At 46.5% G+C, this 15,557-nt stretch overlaps 1 protein-coding gene across 1 annotated transcript; it reads left to right on the forward strand.

The window, feature by feature from the left end:
* The first annotated feature begins 5,109 nt into the window (after positions 1-5,109).
* Positions 5,110-14,839, forward strand: LOC116968982 (probable G-protein coupled receptor 139). Its single transcript, XM_033015961.1, has 3 exons — positions 5,110-5,181; positions 11,233-11,302; positions 13,914-14,839. Exons 1-3 carry the CDS (start codon positions 5,110-5,112, stop codon positions 14,837-14,839), a joined length of 1,068 nt encoding a protein of 355 aa, XP_032871852.1.
* Positions 14,840-15,557: the final 718 nt, after the last annotated feature.

A 15,557-nucleotide genomic window follows, 5' to 3' on the forward strand; every position in this document is an offset into this window, starting at 1 on the left:
GTGTTTCTGAGTGATCTGTTACTTTTAATTGTATAACTGACCTGGCCAATGAAATTCCTCGTATGTTGCAAAACATACTTGGCCAATAAAGTGTGATTCTGATTCTGGTTCTGATTCTGAAATGCAGTCGAACCTCCTTGCTCCTAAAGTCAAATCCTCTCGCAATGAAGGCCAACACGCCATTAGCTTTCTTCACAGCCTACTGCACCTGCATACAGGCTTCCAGTGACTGATTTACAAGCTCCCCCAGGTCTCGTTGCACCTCCCATTTTCCTAATCTGACACCATTCAGAAAATAATCTGCCATCCTGTTCTTGCCACCAAAATGGATAACCCCACATTTATCCACATTATATTGCACCTGCAATATAATGTGGATCTGAACATGCTTCTGCCCACTCATCCAACCTAACCAATTCACCGTGCAGCCTCATAGCATCCTCATCAGCAGCTCACACTGCCAAGCAGATCTTTGTCATCCGCAAACCGGGAGACGATACATTGAATTCTCTCGTTTAATTCGCTGATACAGATTGTAAATAACTGGGGCTTAACATCGAGCCTTGTGGCACCCCTCTACTCACTGCTTGCCATTCTGAAAACGACCTATTAATTCCTACGCTTTGCTTATTGTCTGCCAAGCAGTTCTCCATCCAGGTCAATGCCTTACCCCAAATACCATGTGCTCCAATTTTGCACACTAATTTCTTCTGCGGGATCACCGTCACCGTGCACAAATGGACAGACAGGGAACAGAATAGAAGATATGCAGCAGATGTCCAGAGCTTGGATAGCACCTGGATTTAAAGCGGCGTTTCCAAAGGAGGAATGAATGAAGGTAAACGCGAACTCAACATTCTGGAGCACAGGATGTTGGAATAATTAATTTGATGACATTCTGAAGAGTGCAACATGGAATGAAAATTGGCATCTCGATTATGTGGGCTCGAGGATGAGATCGAGTTTGCAGAGGACAACTTTAAACAGGTGTTTGGTATGAGACGTAGATCATTACATTGGAAAGCACCATGCTGGAGTAAAACAGGGGCACGCAGCATCCCTGGAGGAGAGAAACAGGCGTCGCCTCGAGCGCTACACTTTCCTCGGCCCACTGTGTCATTCTAGCATTTTGTGTTTTACGAACTCGAAACAACATTTCCACGTTTCGTGGATGCTGCTTGACCCTTTGTCTTACAAGAACACCTTGTGTCCTCCGCGTGATTGCAGAACCTGCAGTTGTTTGTGTCTCCAACATTACACTGTTTCGAGTTTAACTAGTGCGCAAGGGATGGGGTTGGGGGCTGACTGAGGGTGAACGAATCTTAATCGTCCTGAACGTGTAAATAAAACGAGGTGAATTGTGATCTATATCACCTCCCCCTTCTATGACCTTTGCACCCAGTCTGTTCTTCCCCCAATAACAAACTTTCACTATCACCTTCCCAACTACCCTCGGTATATTCGATGGCCGCTGTTGTTTGTCCCAGCAGACACGACTTTGTTCTCTCGCAGGTTGACCCTTCCCCTGCATTGTAAAACACTGTAGTGTTAAATCTGCTTTCCCTGTGTGATGCAGCGCGAATGACCGCCCTCAGCATTAATTGATCGAATTTCAGATCCCATCTTTTTCCCTTTGCTTTATTTTTTTGATTTGTTGCCAAAGCAAAAGAGGAATCGCCGCACTGAAATGGAGTCGCGGTGAAAGAAGGCGGAACGGTTGTGTAGCGGTACAGTTCTTGCCTTACAGCGCCAGAAAACAGGGTTCGATCCTGACTACGGATGCTGTATGAACGGAGTTTGTACGTTCTCCCCGTGATCTGCATGGGGGTGGGGGTGGGGGGGGGGGGGTCTCCGAGAACTCAGGTTTCCTCCCATACTCCAAAGACGCACAAGGGTTGTTAATTAATTGGCATGGTAAATTGCCCCTTGTGTGTCGAGATCGCTAGTCGACGTGGACTCTGTGGGCCTGTTTCCGCGCTGTATCTCTATATTAGACTGAAACACAACGCGGCAAATGCTCTAGTTCATAAATCGATTCAGAATATGTTGGAAAATAGGCAGCATCGTTGCATGGATAACGGAGTCAATGTTGCAAGACAGACCTCATGCATTCTATCTCAGATGCGCACCGTTCATTCAGCTGATGTTTCTTGGACCTAACGTCCGAACTTTTGGCAAGTACCACCTGGCTTTCTGCGTGAGTCCACAATGTTGTTGTTTTTTTAAAATGTTATCGGGTAAAGAAACAGAGTTAAAGGTTCAGATCGATTACCTTGAATCAGAAACCCACTGACTCCCACAACTATCTCGGCTACACTTCTTTACACCCTGCTTCCTGCAAAGACTCCATCCCTTACTCCCAATTCCTCCGTCTACGGCGCATCTGCGCCCAATATGAAATGTTCCATACTAAAGATATTCCTCAATCTTTAGGAACGGGGGTTCCCCTCTCCCATCATAGATAAGGCCCTCGCTAGTGTCTCCACGGTACCCCACGGCTTGGCTCTTGCTCCCACCACCCTAATCACAACAGAGACATAGCCCCCATCGTCCGTAATTTCCAGCCCATCAGCCCAAATAATTTTCCGAAATTTCCGTCAGCTCCAACGGGATTCCACCACCATCCGCACTTCCCATCTCCACCACTCTCCTCCTTCCGCAGAGACCGTTCCCTTCGCAACTTAATCCATCCTTTCCCACCAAACCACCCACTCTCCAGGTACCTTACCTGCAGCCGCAGAAGATGCAACACCTGCCGCTGTACCTCCTTCTTCAATTCTGTCTAGGGACCCGACGGTCCTTTCAGGTAGGCAGAGGTTCACTTGTACCTCCTCCAACATCACGTGTATCCGTCGGTCAAAATGTGAACTCTTATACATTGGCGAGACGAACCAGTCTGGGCGACCGTTTCGTGGGCCACCTTCGCTCAAGCTGCCTGAACCTACCTGATCTCCTAGTTGCTAAAGACTTTAATTCTTCTCCTGATTCCTACACAGACCTTTCTGTCCTAGGTCTCCTCGGTTGGGCAGCTTACATCCCAGTGGTATGAATGCTGCTTTCTCTCACTTCAGGTAGCCCCGGTATTCCCTCTCTCTCTATCCCTCCCCCACCCAATCCCCACTAGCTTCTCATTTTCACCCTAAAAAGCTAACTATGGCCCGTTTCCTTTACCAACGTAAATTTTTTTGCATATCTTGCATTCGTTGTTGTTTATCTCTCCATATCACCGTCTTTGTCTCTCGTTTCCCTTATCCCTACCCAGTCTGAAGTAGAATCTTGACCCGAAACGTCACCCATTCCTTATCTCCTGAGATGCTGCCTGTCCCGCTGAGTTACTGCAGCTTTTTGCTTCTCTTCTAGGTTTAAACCAGCATCTGCAGTTCCTTCTTACACATTCAAACAGATGTCCACGAATATGTTGGGATTTGTGAGAGGCAATTACAATTTTTAGGAATGATATTTTATGCAACCACTCGCCAGCGTAAAGTGCCATTGAATGCCATGTGATTGTTCCTCTGAAAAGAGTATCGTATTATAACTTATAAGTGCCTCTTGTGATTCGTCTCGTTAAGTGCTGTCGCACTGCGCAATACTCAACCGTAACTTTAACTCCATTCCATCGGTGGTTCCATTTAAATGTTAATTTCGCTACACTTTGTTATTCCACCAGCGAGCGCGCTAACGGCTGCGATCTTGTACCGGGGAAAGTGTGGCCTCTCCAGAGGAATCGCCCGCTACATGGTGGCGATGGCAATCGCAGACACTCACGTTCTCATCTTCCATGTGTTAATCCGGCAAATCTATATTTACTGTGTCCCTAACCCCTTCCTCTCCTTCAGCGCAATTTGTCCTTCCAGTATATACATGCGGATCATCACACTGGATTATTCCGTCTGGATAACCGTGTCCTTCACCTTTGACTGTTTTGTCAGTATTTGTTGCCAGAATTGAAACTCATCTACTGCACGGACAGGACGGCCGCCGTGGTCATTGTGTCTGTGTGCGCGCTGTGCTGCATCAAGTACATCCCCTTACACTTCATGTGCGCGCCACGCTGTACCATGGACAGAGTGAACTGGGGGTACCGGCCCAAATCGGACAACTTCACTTCCACCTGGTGGATGTTTTTTTCCTCGATGTGCAGTATGTCTATCTCCTTCCTCCCCTTCCTTCTAATCATCTTCTTCGACGGAATGACGGTCAGGGACATCGTAGCAGCGAGGAGAGTCCGACGGCGTCTGAAGTCACTGGAACGCAAAGACAACAAGGTGGAGAATCGGCGCAATTCCGTCGATTTACTTTTCATCATCTCCGGCCACATACAGTTATGGATAACGGTAGCTGTGACACTTCGTCTGTACTCGCCTCACCAACAATTTGGCGGCGGGTATCAAACAAGCCCCTCTTACATCGCCAATGACGTGGGCGTCTTGATCATGCGCATCAGCCCCAGCACCAACATGTGTAGCTACGGGATGACGGAGGAAGCTCAGTCTGGAGGCGAAGAACGCGGTTAAACATCTAACTCGGGCAGTCATTAAACCCATTAAACCGGCGAGCCAGTATCCTACAAATGGTGTTAGGATAGGCTGCTGCCCTTCTTTATATTCGATCAATTTCCATCCTGGGATATATAAAGTTCTATCGTATCGTATCGTGTCGTATTCTTTCACAAGTTGGCTCTATCATGTGCGTTCGATTCCATCGACAGCGGGCACAGGAATATTCATGGAAATAGATTGTATCCCATTGTCCAATTTATTCTTACACTCAGGTCCCTGTAAGTTTCCCCAGTTAGCGCGCCCAGCAACACTTCAAAACGATGTCAAGCGCGACCGAACAACCTGTTTGCTCGAAGTCAACATGTTCTACAACTTTAGCCTCAAACTATATGTTCCCCCCTCTCAGCTTTGTGCACCATGTTGACTGACACCCATGTATCCCTTTCCCGGTGGCATCAGACGGAACTTACTAGGAATATAAAGCAAGTAGGTAAGAGCTCAAGCAATTAGAAGGGCCAGAAGGGACCACAACATGTCATGCACACTTAAGCGTATTGAATAAAATCTCAACGCATTCTATACGTACGTTAAAAATAAGAGGGCGACAATGAAAATGGTTATGGTGGTATACACCAAAGACATGGGAGGGAGTTTATACGTGTCGGACAATGTGGGTGAGGTAATTAATGCATACCTTCCATCTGTAATCACCGAAGACTTGCAGGAATGTGATATCAGTGTAGAGCAACACATATGCTGAGGCTGTTTGAGATTGAGATGGAGGTGGTGCTGAGGCTCTTGTAGAACGTTATGATGAATAATGTTCCAGGGCCTGACAGGGTCGTCCATAGGTTATTGAGGGAGGCAAGAGAGGACATTGCGGAGCCCTGGCCAGTATGTTTATTTATTCTTTAGCAGCAGGTGATGTCCGGGAAGACTGGAGAGTCGCCAATATTATTCCTTCATTCAAGAAAGGAAGTAGAGAAAATCCAGGAAACATGGATAAGGACACTATTTGAGAGGATTATTGGAGATAGTATTTACCACCATTTGGAAGAAATTGTCTAATTAAAGATAGACGACATGGCTTTGTACAGACGGCTGGTGATGTTGCATTAATTTGATTGAGTTTTTTGAGGAGGTGACGAAGGAGGTTGACGAAGGATATTGCAAACATTAATTTTAGTTAGACTTTTGACAACGTCCCTCAAGCTAGGGTGATCCAGAAAATGATGAAATATGTGATTTACTACGACGTGTTCATATGGATTCGGAACTGGCTTATTTACATAAGACAGAGGGTTGTGGTGGAAAATAAATATTCCGACTGGACTTCTGTGAAATTCCACATGGATCGGTGCTATGTATGGGATAGGTTGTCAGAAGTTACAGCGGTATATCAAGTCGGCACAAACATGATGCGACGCAGATCCCGCTCCCGCGCTCTAATGCATACAATGCTGGTATTTAAGATGTTAGTGCGTGGGCAAATGCATGGCAGATGCAGTATAATGCGGATACATGTAAGGTTATCCACTTTGGTGGCAAAAACAGGAAAGTAGACTATTATCTGAATGGTGGCCGATTAGGAAAAGGGGAGGTGCAACGAGACCTGGGTGGCATGGTACACCAGTAATTGAAAGTAGACATGCAGGTACAGCAGGCAGTGAAGAAAGCGAATGGTATGTTAACATTCATAGCAAAATGATTTGAGTATAGGAGCAGGGAGGTTCTACTGCAGTTGTACAGGGTCTTGGTGAGACCACACCAGGAGTATTGCGTACAGTTTTCGTCTCCTAATCTGAGGAAAGACATTCTTGCCATAGAGGGAGTACAGAGAAGGTTCACCAGACTGATTCCTGGAATGTCAGGACTTTCATATGAAGAAAGACTGGATAGAAACGGCTTGTACTCGCTAGAATTTAGAAGATTGAGCGGGGATTTTATGGAAGCATACAAAATTCTTAAGGGGCTGGACAGGCTAGATGCAGGATTATTGTTCCCGATGTTGGGGAAGTTCAGAACAAAGGGTCACAGTTTAAGGATAAGGGTGACATCTTTTAGGACCGAGGTGAGAAAAACATTTTTCACACAAAGAGTAATGAATCTCTGGAATTCTCTGCCACCAAAGGCAGTTGAGGCCAGTTCATTGGCTATATTTAAGAAGCATTTAGATATGGCACTTGTGGCTAAAGGGATCATGGGGTATGGAGAGAAGGCTGGTACAGGATACTGAGTTGGATGATCAGCCATGATCATATTGAATGGCGGTGCAGGCTCGAAGGGCTGAATAGCATACTCCTGCACCTATTTTCTATGTTTCTATGTTTCTATGTTCTTAGATGCACATCTCGATATGGAAGAATGCAGGCATATGGAACACGTGAAGGCTGAAGAGGTTAAATTAACTAGGCATAATGTTCGGCAAGGACATCGTGGATCAGGGCATGTTCCTGTGTTTACCATGCTTCTATTAATTTTAAAATGGTAATGAAAAGATTAACTCATCCACAAGTTAAAGACGAAAATTGAAGAAGGGCTAATTCTCAGTATTCAGTGTTCAGTATTTACTTTAATGTCATTTTAACTGAGTACTTACATACACAGTTGAAGCGGAAAAAAAATGTTTCTCAATCAGTTCCCTTCAGTGCGGTTAATAAAAACAGAATAAACACATATAGCTTTAAACATTAAAATTACCATATCTAAAATATCTAAAAATTGAAATAAAAACAGACATTCAGACCGAACAGTGGCTTTGCTTTGACATGTGCCTAGCTGCCAAAGTATGGGCGAGGTTAGATGTGTTGATGTATGCTATATGGGAAGGGGACACAGTCCGTTATCCAGTCTTATTGCCCGTGGAAAGAATTCTGATGGCATTACACCGGCGACCTGTGAATGGTTACTGATGGAGGAATTTAAAAGTGAGTTAGAGAGAATTCGAGATCAGTAAGTCCCTATTCGTGTGCTACAGCGTAAGACGACGTAGTCTGGACGTGAGAACACTGGCTGACCTCGTATAGTGAAGCTCTGGTCAGGAAACGAAGGAAATATATGTCACGGAACGGCAGCTGGCATCACGTGAATCAACTGAGAGTTACGTAGGATTGCATTGAAGATGGAATTTCGGAGAGTCAAAAAGGGCACAAGAGATATTACTGGCAGATGAGATGCAGTAAAATCGCACGCGATTCAGTAAATAAATTAGCAGAAATGGTTGCAGTGGACGTAATAAACGTGTGTCATATGTGTATGGAGCTGCGGAATATGTCCTAGCTCCTAAACAATTATATGTTGGCCCTGTGTTGTTTGCAGTTCATGGACACATAGAAACATAGACACAGAGCAAATAGGTGCAGGAGTAGGCCATTCGGCCTTTTGAGCCTGCACCGTCATTCAATATGATCACGGCTGATCATCCAACTCAGTATCCTGTACCTGCCTTCTCTCGTTACCCCCTGATCCATTTAGCCACAAGGGCCACATCTAACTCCCTCTTAAATATAGCGAATGAACTGGCCTCGACTACCTTCTGTGGCAGAGAATTCCACAGATTCACCACTCTTTGTGTGAAATATGTTTTTCTCATCTCGGTCCTAAAAGATTTCCCCCTTATCCTTAAACTGTGACCCCTTGTTCTGGACTTCCCCAACATCGGGAACAATCTTCCTGCATCTAGCCTGTCCAAACCCTTAAGGATTTTGTACGTTTTCTATAAGATCCCCCCTCAATCTTCTAAATGCTAGCGAGTACAAGCCGAGTCTATCCAGTCTTTCTTCATATGAAAGTCCTGACATCCCAGGAATCAGTCTGGTGAACCTTCTCTGTACTCCCTCTTCGGTCGCCTCCTGCATGGATAGGCGACTTTTTCCAGGTCGCCTCCCCCGTGGCCTAACATCAAGGATCGACGCGGCCTTTCCCGGAGACACGTCCGGGGCTTCAGCGGCGAGCGCAGCGTGGACTCTCGGCGTGGAGCAGGCGACCCTCGCTGGAGGGGAGCGCTCCGTTTCGCTGGCCCGGGGCAGCCGGCAGCCTGAAGTCGCAGCCTGAAGTCGCGGTCTGCAGAGCTCCAGCTCGTGCGGCGTCTACAGCCCGGGATCCCTCGTGGGGGACCCGGGGGAAGAAGAAGCCATCACTGCCGGCCCGCGGCCAACTTCTACCGCGGGTGCGGCATGGGTTTACCATCGCCCCTGGAGGTGTAGCTTCGACCGCCGGCCCTGCGGTCTACGGTGCTTCTGGCTGCGGCGGGGACTTTAAATCTCGACCGCCGGCCTGCGGTCTACAACAATCTAAAGCCGCGGTCTCCGGTGGGGAAGAGCCGATACTGGACTGACTGGACTCTGCTCCTGTACACGGGGGGGAAATGGAGGAGGACTGGCCAAATTTTTGTGCCTTCCACCACAGTGATGAATGCTGTGGTGGATGTTTGTGTTACAGTTTTATTGTGTGTTCTTTATTATTGTACTGCTGCTGACAACCCAAATTTCCACCAACCCTGGTTGTGTGGCAATAAATTATATCTATCTATCTATCTATTTGGAAAGACAATGTCAGTTCATGGCAGTTAACTTGGCTTCCTTAACTATGCCCCACAGTTCCCCAAACTCCTCCAGTCGGAAACAATTGGTCCAATCTTCGTTTCCCTGTCTCCTTCTTTTTCTCGGCCAGAGCCTCAACTTCTCTTGCCATCCAAGCTTCCACATTCCAATGTGTTTGTCCGTCACTCTCCCAGGATGATGAATGTTCTGAACACTTTCCACCGCACATTTGAGAACATCCCGCGTACCGGCTTGTTCTTTTGACGACAAATAGGCCACTTGACCAATGTATTATCTAATATCATCAATATTAGCTTTGCCAATATTCCACAAGTGGGCCCACACTGTCTTTGTCCATAAATATCATGAAGGTATTAGAACAGTGATTGCTCCTCCCAGAAGGTTTGCTCACCAACACTTCAGTCATTTATATTTCACAATATCATGAGTAGGTCCAGCCATAATACAAGAATGATGAAATTAACGTAGAGAGGACGTGGAAATATTCAGGAGAATTTATCCGGGATTGGAGGGCTTGAGTTATGAGGAGAGAGTTGATTACAGGGACTGTTTTCCCTTGAGCGACCAAGACTGAGGGAAGATCTGATGGAGGTTTCTGCAATCACGACACGAAAATAGTTTGTATGGTAGACAGTGAAAATGGTTCTCAGAAATTACAGCAGGATCTAGATCATTTGGGCAATTGGGTTGGGGAATGTTTAATGCAAAGTGATGCAGATATTGTGAGGAATAGCAGTTTGGGATGGCAAACTGGGACAGGACCTTCACTGCAAATGTGGGACATTGGGGTGGTATTGTACAACAGGCGGGCGGGTCTAGAGCGCTGGTAAACAGTTCGCTAAAACTGTTAGCTAAAACGACACGCTGAGGCTGCGGGATTCGGAGAGGAGGCAGCGGTGGCCCGACTCGCTGAGGCGGCGGGACTCGGAGCTGAGGCAGCGGGACTCGGAGCTGAGGCAGCGGGTCTCGGAGCGGAGGCAGCGGTGGCCCGACTAGGAGCGGAGACGGCGTTCCGGCTTTCGGCAGCGGCGACATCACTAGGGAGGTCCGCTGGTCTGTAGGGCGGCATTTTCGGCCTGGAACGGCTCAGCGCAGAGGGAGAACAAGGAGCGAAGAGACAGAGACTAACACTTTTGCCTCCATCACAGTGAGGAGGTGCTTGGTGAACTCACTGTGGTGGATGTTAACTTGTGTTTACGAAATTTCGTTCAGACCTAAAGGTCTGAATGACAATAAAGGAATCAAATCAAATCAAATCAAAAGCAACCCGACCTCGTTGACCAGAAACACACCACCGAATGATGATTTCCTAAACATCTTTCACAAACTTCGTTAACTAGCGTCGCTTAACCTCGAGAAAGAGACTCAGAGCAATACCCTTCCCCTTACGCGCGCTTAACTCTCTTCGTCGTCGAAGGTGTCACATATGTGTCTTATCTTCGGTGCATACTTTCCTACTCTCCCAGTCAATACTTGCCCCCCCCCCCGTGCCCGAACAGCTGAGTATTTTTTAGTCATTCTGATGTAATTTCAAACCTACCACGGTGTGTTTGTTTTGCTGTTGAACTAAAATGTGTCCGCTTTCCTTGAAATTGGCAACACACTGATTTAATGAGGCGATGTTACCAGGAACAATACATATATTGGCGACTGTGACACGTCTCGAAGTCGGACTTGGATTTTATCGGCATTACTCCCACCGCTCTGAATCGTCGAATTCCAATACTGATTATTTACTTTTGAATTAGTAATACAATTTAAACAAACCATTATTTTTATCCCTTTCCCTTTTCTGTGGATTCGCATGTGATAAATGGCGGGTTATATTTCGGATTCAATTGTGCTAACGCTCTCCAACCTCAGCTGAGACGTTCGCCGCGTCAACCAAGTGACTCCTGACCCGCCAAAAGCCCTTCACGTTGTAACTTAAATCGAGAGCGATACAATGATCTGCACTTTCTACGTCAGGCATTCCGCCACCCCGGGATGTGAAATTACTTCATATTGTGTGGAAAGAAACGTGTTTGTTCAAGAGAGTATGACTAATATTTGTGCTCCGTCATTCCCCGGACCCCACTGGAGAATTGGCGGGAGTATTAATGAACACCAGAACCGCGCTGGAGCTCAATTGTGCTCCCCGGATAACGCCGACACTGGGACTCTTCTAGATGGGACGGGCAGCAATTCTGTACGTCAATGAAATCATCTATCCGATCCTGGCGGCGTTCGGTATCCCTGGTAAGCTGTGATTGAGGTGCTTAATGCGTTGCTGGTCTGATTCAACTCTACAGGGCGTGAGTACTTGTTCGTAATCCCCTGCACAACAACAAACTGTACTCCGTTTAGTACAGACAAATCATCCGAATACGCATCGCCGTAGCGTCGCGATGCACAATCATATGAACAGGGAACAGAATAGAAGATATTCCGACGTAGAACGGTTGGACAGCGGGATGAATGAAAGCATCTTCGTAAATGGGGGTAAACGGGAACTTGACTCTCCGAAGAACGGAATATTGGAATAACTAAACTGATGAGTTTTCCAATAGGTCAGAATTCAAGGATGGTGGGGCTTACATGTCTGTAGCGCCGGAGAAGGAGACATTGATAAGGAAGTGTTTGTAAAAAGACCGAGAACATTACATTGGATCCTAAAGTACTGGAGTAAGTCAGCGGGTCATGCGGCATCGTTGGCGGACATGGATAGCCGACGTTTCTGGTCGGGATATTTCTTCAGATCCCATGACCGGGTGAGCTACTCCAGCGTCTGCAGTTATTCGTGCTTCCAACATTGGAGTTGTGAGTTAACTAGCAGGCGAGTGGTGAGTGTGGGGTATAAGATGGGGACCAAGTGAGACAAAAGGACACAGTGGTGATGGTGCCGCTGATTGCAGTCGAAGGAATCTTAATCTGCCGTCTGAGTACTGTCCTCCTCCACTATCACCAGCCAATAATAAACGTTCACCCTCGCTCAGACAGTACAACTGCTTCCGTCTATTCGGGCTCCCGTGTTAAAAACAAAATAACCACACGGAACGAAAGGAGTGCTCGTAGCGTAGCGGGACCGGTGACTGCCCCGGATCCGGATCACCAGAGCATTGTAATATTGGTGTGGTGTGGCATTACGCATGACGACACGCTGGCCAGTTGGTTGTCAACGCAGGCACCACTTAAATATCTCCAAAGCCACCCTCTTCACTGCATCGTAAAACGAGTCCACCGAAATGTTGCACCTGGTCTCACTATCCGTCAGATGCAGCCCGAGTATTTTCAGCAATAACGTTCCCATTTCAGTTATCCAGATCCCTTAGTTTCCTCTCTGCTTGCCATTTTGATTGAAAACGAAACCAAAATGTTTTTAAAGAACAGGGGATAAATTGAAGTGGTTTAATTAGAACGAGGGGAAGTACCTAAACTTGAAATCGAAATAGGATGTGCTAGAAAACAGAAAGGGGCTGATCACGGGTTGGTGCTTCAGATCAAAGACCATCCCTTCAATCTCTGATGGTCACCCAAAGCCTGTTTCCAGATTGTTTAGTTTTTTTCTTGTCATGCAAAGATACAGTTTTATGTTCAGATTGCTGACCTTATATTGGAGTTTGGAGAGTATTTTGGGACTGGCAATATGATTTGTTTTGTAGGTCTTTATTCTCTGGAGCGCAGAAGGTTAAGAGGGGACTTGATATAGGTCTTTAAATGATGCGAGGGATACACAGAGTTGACGTGGACAAGCTTTTCCCATTGAGAGTAGGGACGATTCAAATAAAGAGGACATGACTTTAGAATTAAGGGACAGAAGTTTAGGGGTAACATGAGGGGGAACTTATTTACTCAGAGAATGGTAGCTGTGTGGAATGAGCTTCCAGTGGAAGTGGTGGAGGCAGGTTCGATTTTATCATTTAAAAATAAATTTGATAGGTATATGGATGGCAAAGGAATTGGGGGTTATGGTCTGAGTGCAGGCAGATGAGACAAGGGGAAAATAATTGGTCGGCACGGACATGTAGGGCCGAGATGGCCTGTTTCCGTGCTGTAATTGGTTATATGGTTAAATGAAGCTGATATAATCACTGCCTGTGCAAAGCGTTATTGAATTACGTGTGGCAATGAACGCTTTGAATTCCAATTGAGCGCCTTTCCTGGTCCGTCTCGTTGAGTGTCATCATTCATAAAATAATGCAGCGCGGAAATAGAGCCTTCGGTCCAATTTTTTCATTACGTCCAAGATGCCCCATCTACACTTGTCCCATTGGCACGCTTTTAGCTCATATTTGTCGGAAACATTCCTGTCTTCGAATTTGCCCAAATAAGTTTCAAATTGTTCTTTTCTTATATATCTCAAATACCTCATCGGCCAGCCTGTTCCCTACCCTCACCGGTTGGGAATGGTGAAGCTTCATGTGATGTACATCCCTTGTTTATGCCCATCAGCCCGTGTGCCCACGCGTGTATCTATAGGATGATCCAGAATACGTTCAGGCAGGAAGTGAAGAACACGCTTAAATATTTAACCCGGATTATTAGTAAACACAAGAAACTGGCGCGGCAGTGGCCTGGAATCAGATTTGGAATGTGACGCCGTCTTCGCTTTATTCTTCCACGAGATCGTGCTGTTCTGTGCTCTCCATTCCACCCAGAACGGAGTCGTGGAACCAGTCTCCCCATTAAAATAGATTTTACCCCATTGCCCCATTTATTCTCGACTTTAACTTGATATCATGTGGCTCTTGTCCATTCACCGTATCTGATCCCCTTATGCTTTCTTGCAGCCCCCAAACCTAATCGTAATTCCATTAAATTATGGTTCCATTGAAATATTAATTCCATTGCATTTGTGTTCTTTCTTCAGCGAACGTGCTGACGGCTGTAATCCTACACCGGGGAAAGTGCGGGCTCTCCAGAGGAATCACCCGTTACATGGTGGCGATGGCAATCTCCGACCTTCTTGTTATAATCTTACACGTGTTACTCCGGGAAATCTACATTTACCACGTCTCTAACTCGTTCCTCTCCCTCAGCGCAGTTTGTCCTTCTAATGTTTACCTGCGGATCGTCACCGTGGACTATTCCGTCTGGTTAACCGTGTCCTTCACCTTTGACCGTTTTGTCAGCATTTGCTGCCCGAAGCTGAGAGTCATCTATTGCACGGATAGGACGGCCGCCGTGGTCATTATGTCCATGTGCGCACTGTGCTGCATAAAGTACATCCCCTTTAACTTCATGTACGAGTCACGCTTCACTGTGGACAGCGTCAAGTGGGGTTGCCGGCCTAAACCCGCCTACTTCACCTCCGTCTGGTGGGTGGCTTTCTCGTGGATGTGTAGTATATCTCTCTCCTTTCTCCCCTTCCTTCTGGTTCTATTGTTTAACGGACTGACGGTCAGGAACATCGTTGCGGCCAGCAGAGTCCGCCGGCGCCTGAAGGCACTGGATGGCAAGGACACTGAGACAGAGAATCGGACAAAGTCCATAGTGTTGCTGTTCACGGTGTCCGGCGCCTACATACTGCTGTGGACAACGGCAACTGTCACCTACATTTCCACTCGCGTCACTGTGAATTTCGTGGGCGGGGATCAGACAAGCCCCTCCTACATCGCCAATGACGTGGGCGTCTTGCTCATGCGCATCAGCTCATGTGCCAACACTTGCATCTATGGGATGACCCAGAGTAGGTTCAGACAGGAAGTGAAAAACGCGGTTAAATACTTAACTGGGGTTGTTAGTAAACCTATGAAACTGGTGCGGCAGTGGGCTGGAACCAGAGTTGAGATGTGACGCTGCCCTTCGCTTTATTCTTCCACAAGATCGTGCTCTCGATTTCACCCAGAAAGGACGCGTGGAATAGGACTCTTCGTTTACCTGCTATTTTTGCGTCATATTTCTCGGTTCCGTTTATACACTGTCGTGAAATAAAGCTATCGACACAGTGTAATTTTCATATTTCCATCTCATTGCAACAAATAAAGATGTTGCATTAAAATCAGTGAACATGAAAACATGCCCCAGCTTTTTATGAAATACATCAGATTTCATCCATTCTCCGTTTATGATGACTGAATAATGTTTTGTGTTCTGGGCAAAGTCTAAGCGAAATGTGTTGGGCACGTTCTCCACGCAGAGATTGGTGGGCGACTGAAACGCGCTGCCGTTGATGGTCGTGGTAACAGACATGTTGGGGCGTTTAAAGTATTTTCAGATATGGATATGCAGGAAATAAAGGCATATGACACATGTGCGTGTTTAGTGCAGCTGGGCATCATGTTCAGCAGGGAACATTTTCGCCGAGTGGCTTGTCCCTATGCTTTACTGTTCTATGTGCTAAGAAAGGTGAAAGACGTCGAGGTCTCCAATGTGCAGGAACGAACTGCATATGCTGGTTTACACTGAAGAGAGACACGATATGAACGTGCAACTCAACGGGTCAGGCAGCGACTCTGGTAAAAAAAAAGGCACAGGTTACATTTCGGGTCGAGAATGTTTTTCAGACTCTTTT

This window comes from Amblyraja radiata, chromosome 49 (assembly GCF_010909765.2).
Source record: "Amblyraja radiata isolate CabotCenter1 chromosome 49, sAmbRad1.1.pri, whole genome shotgun sequence".
NCBI classification, from domain to species: Eukaryota; Metazoa; Chordata; class Chondrichthyes; order Rajiformes; family Rajidae; genus Amblyraja; species Amblyraja radiata.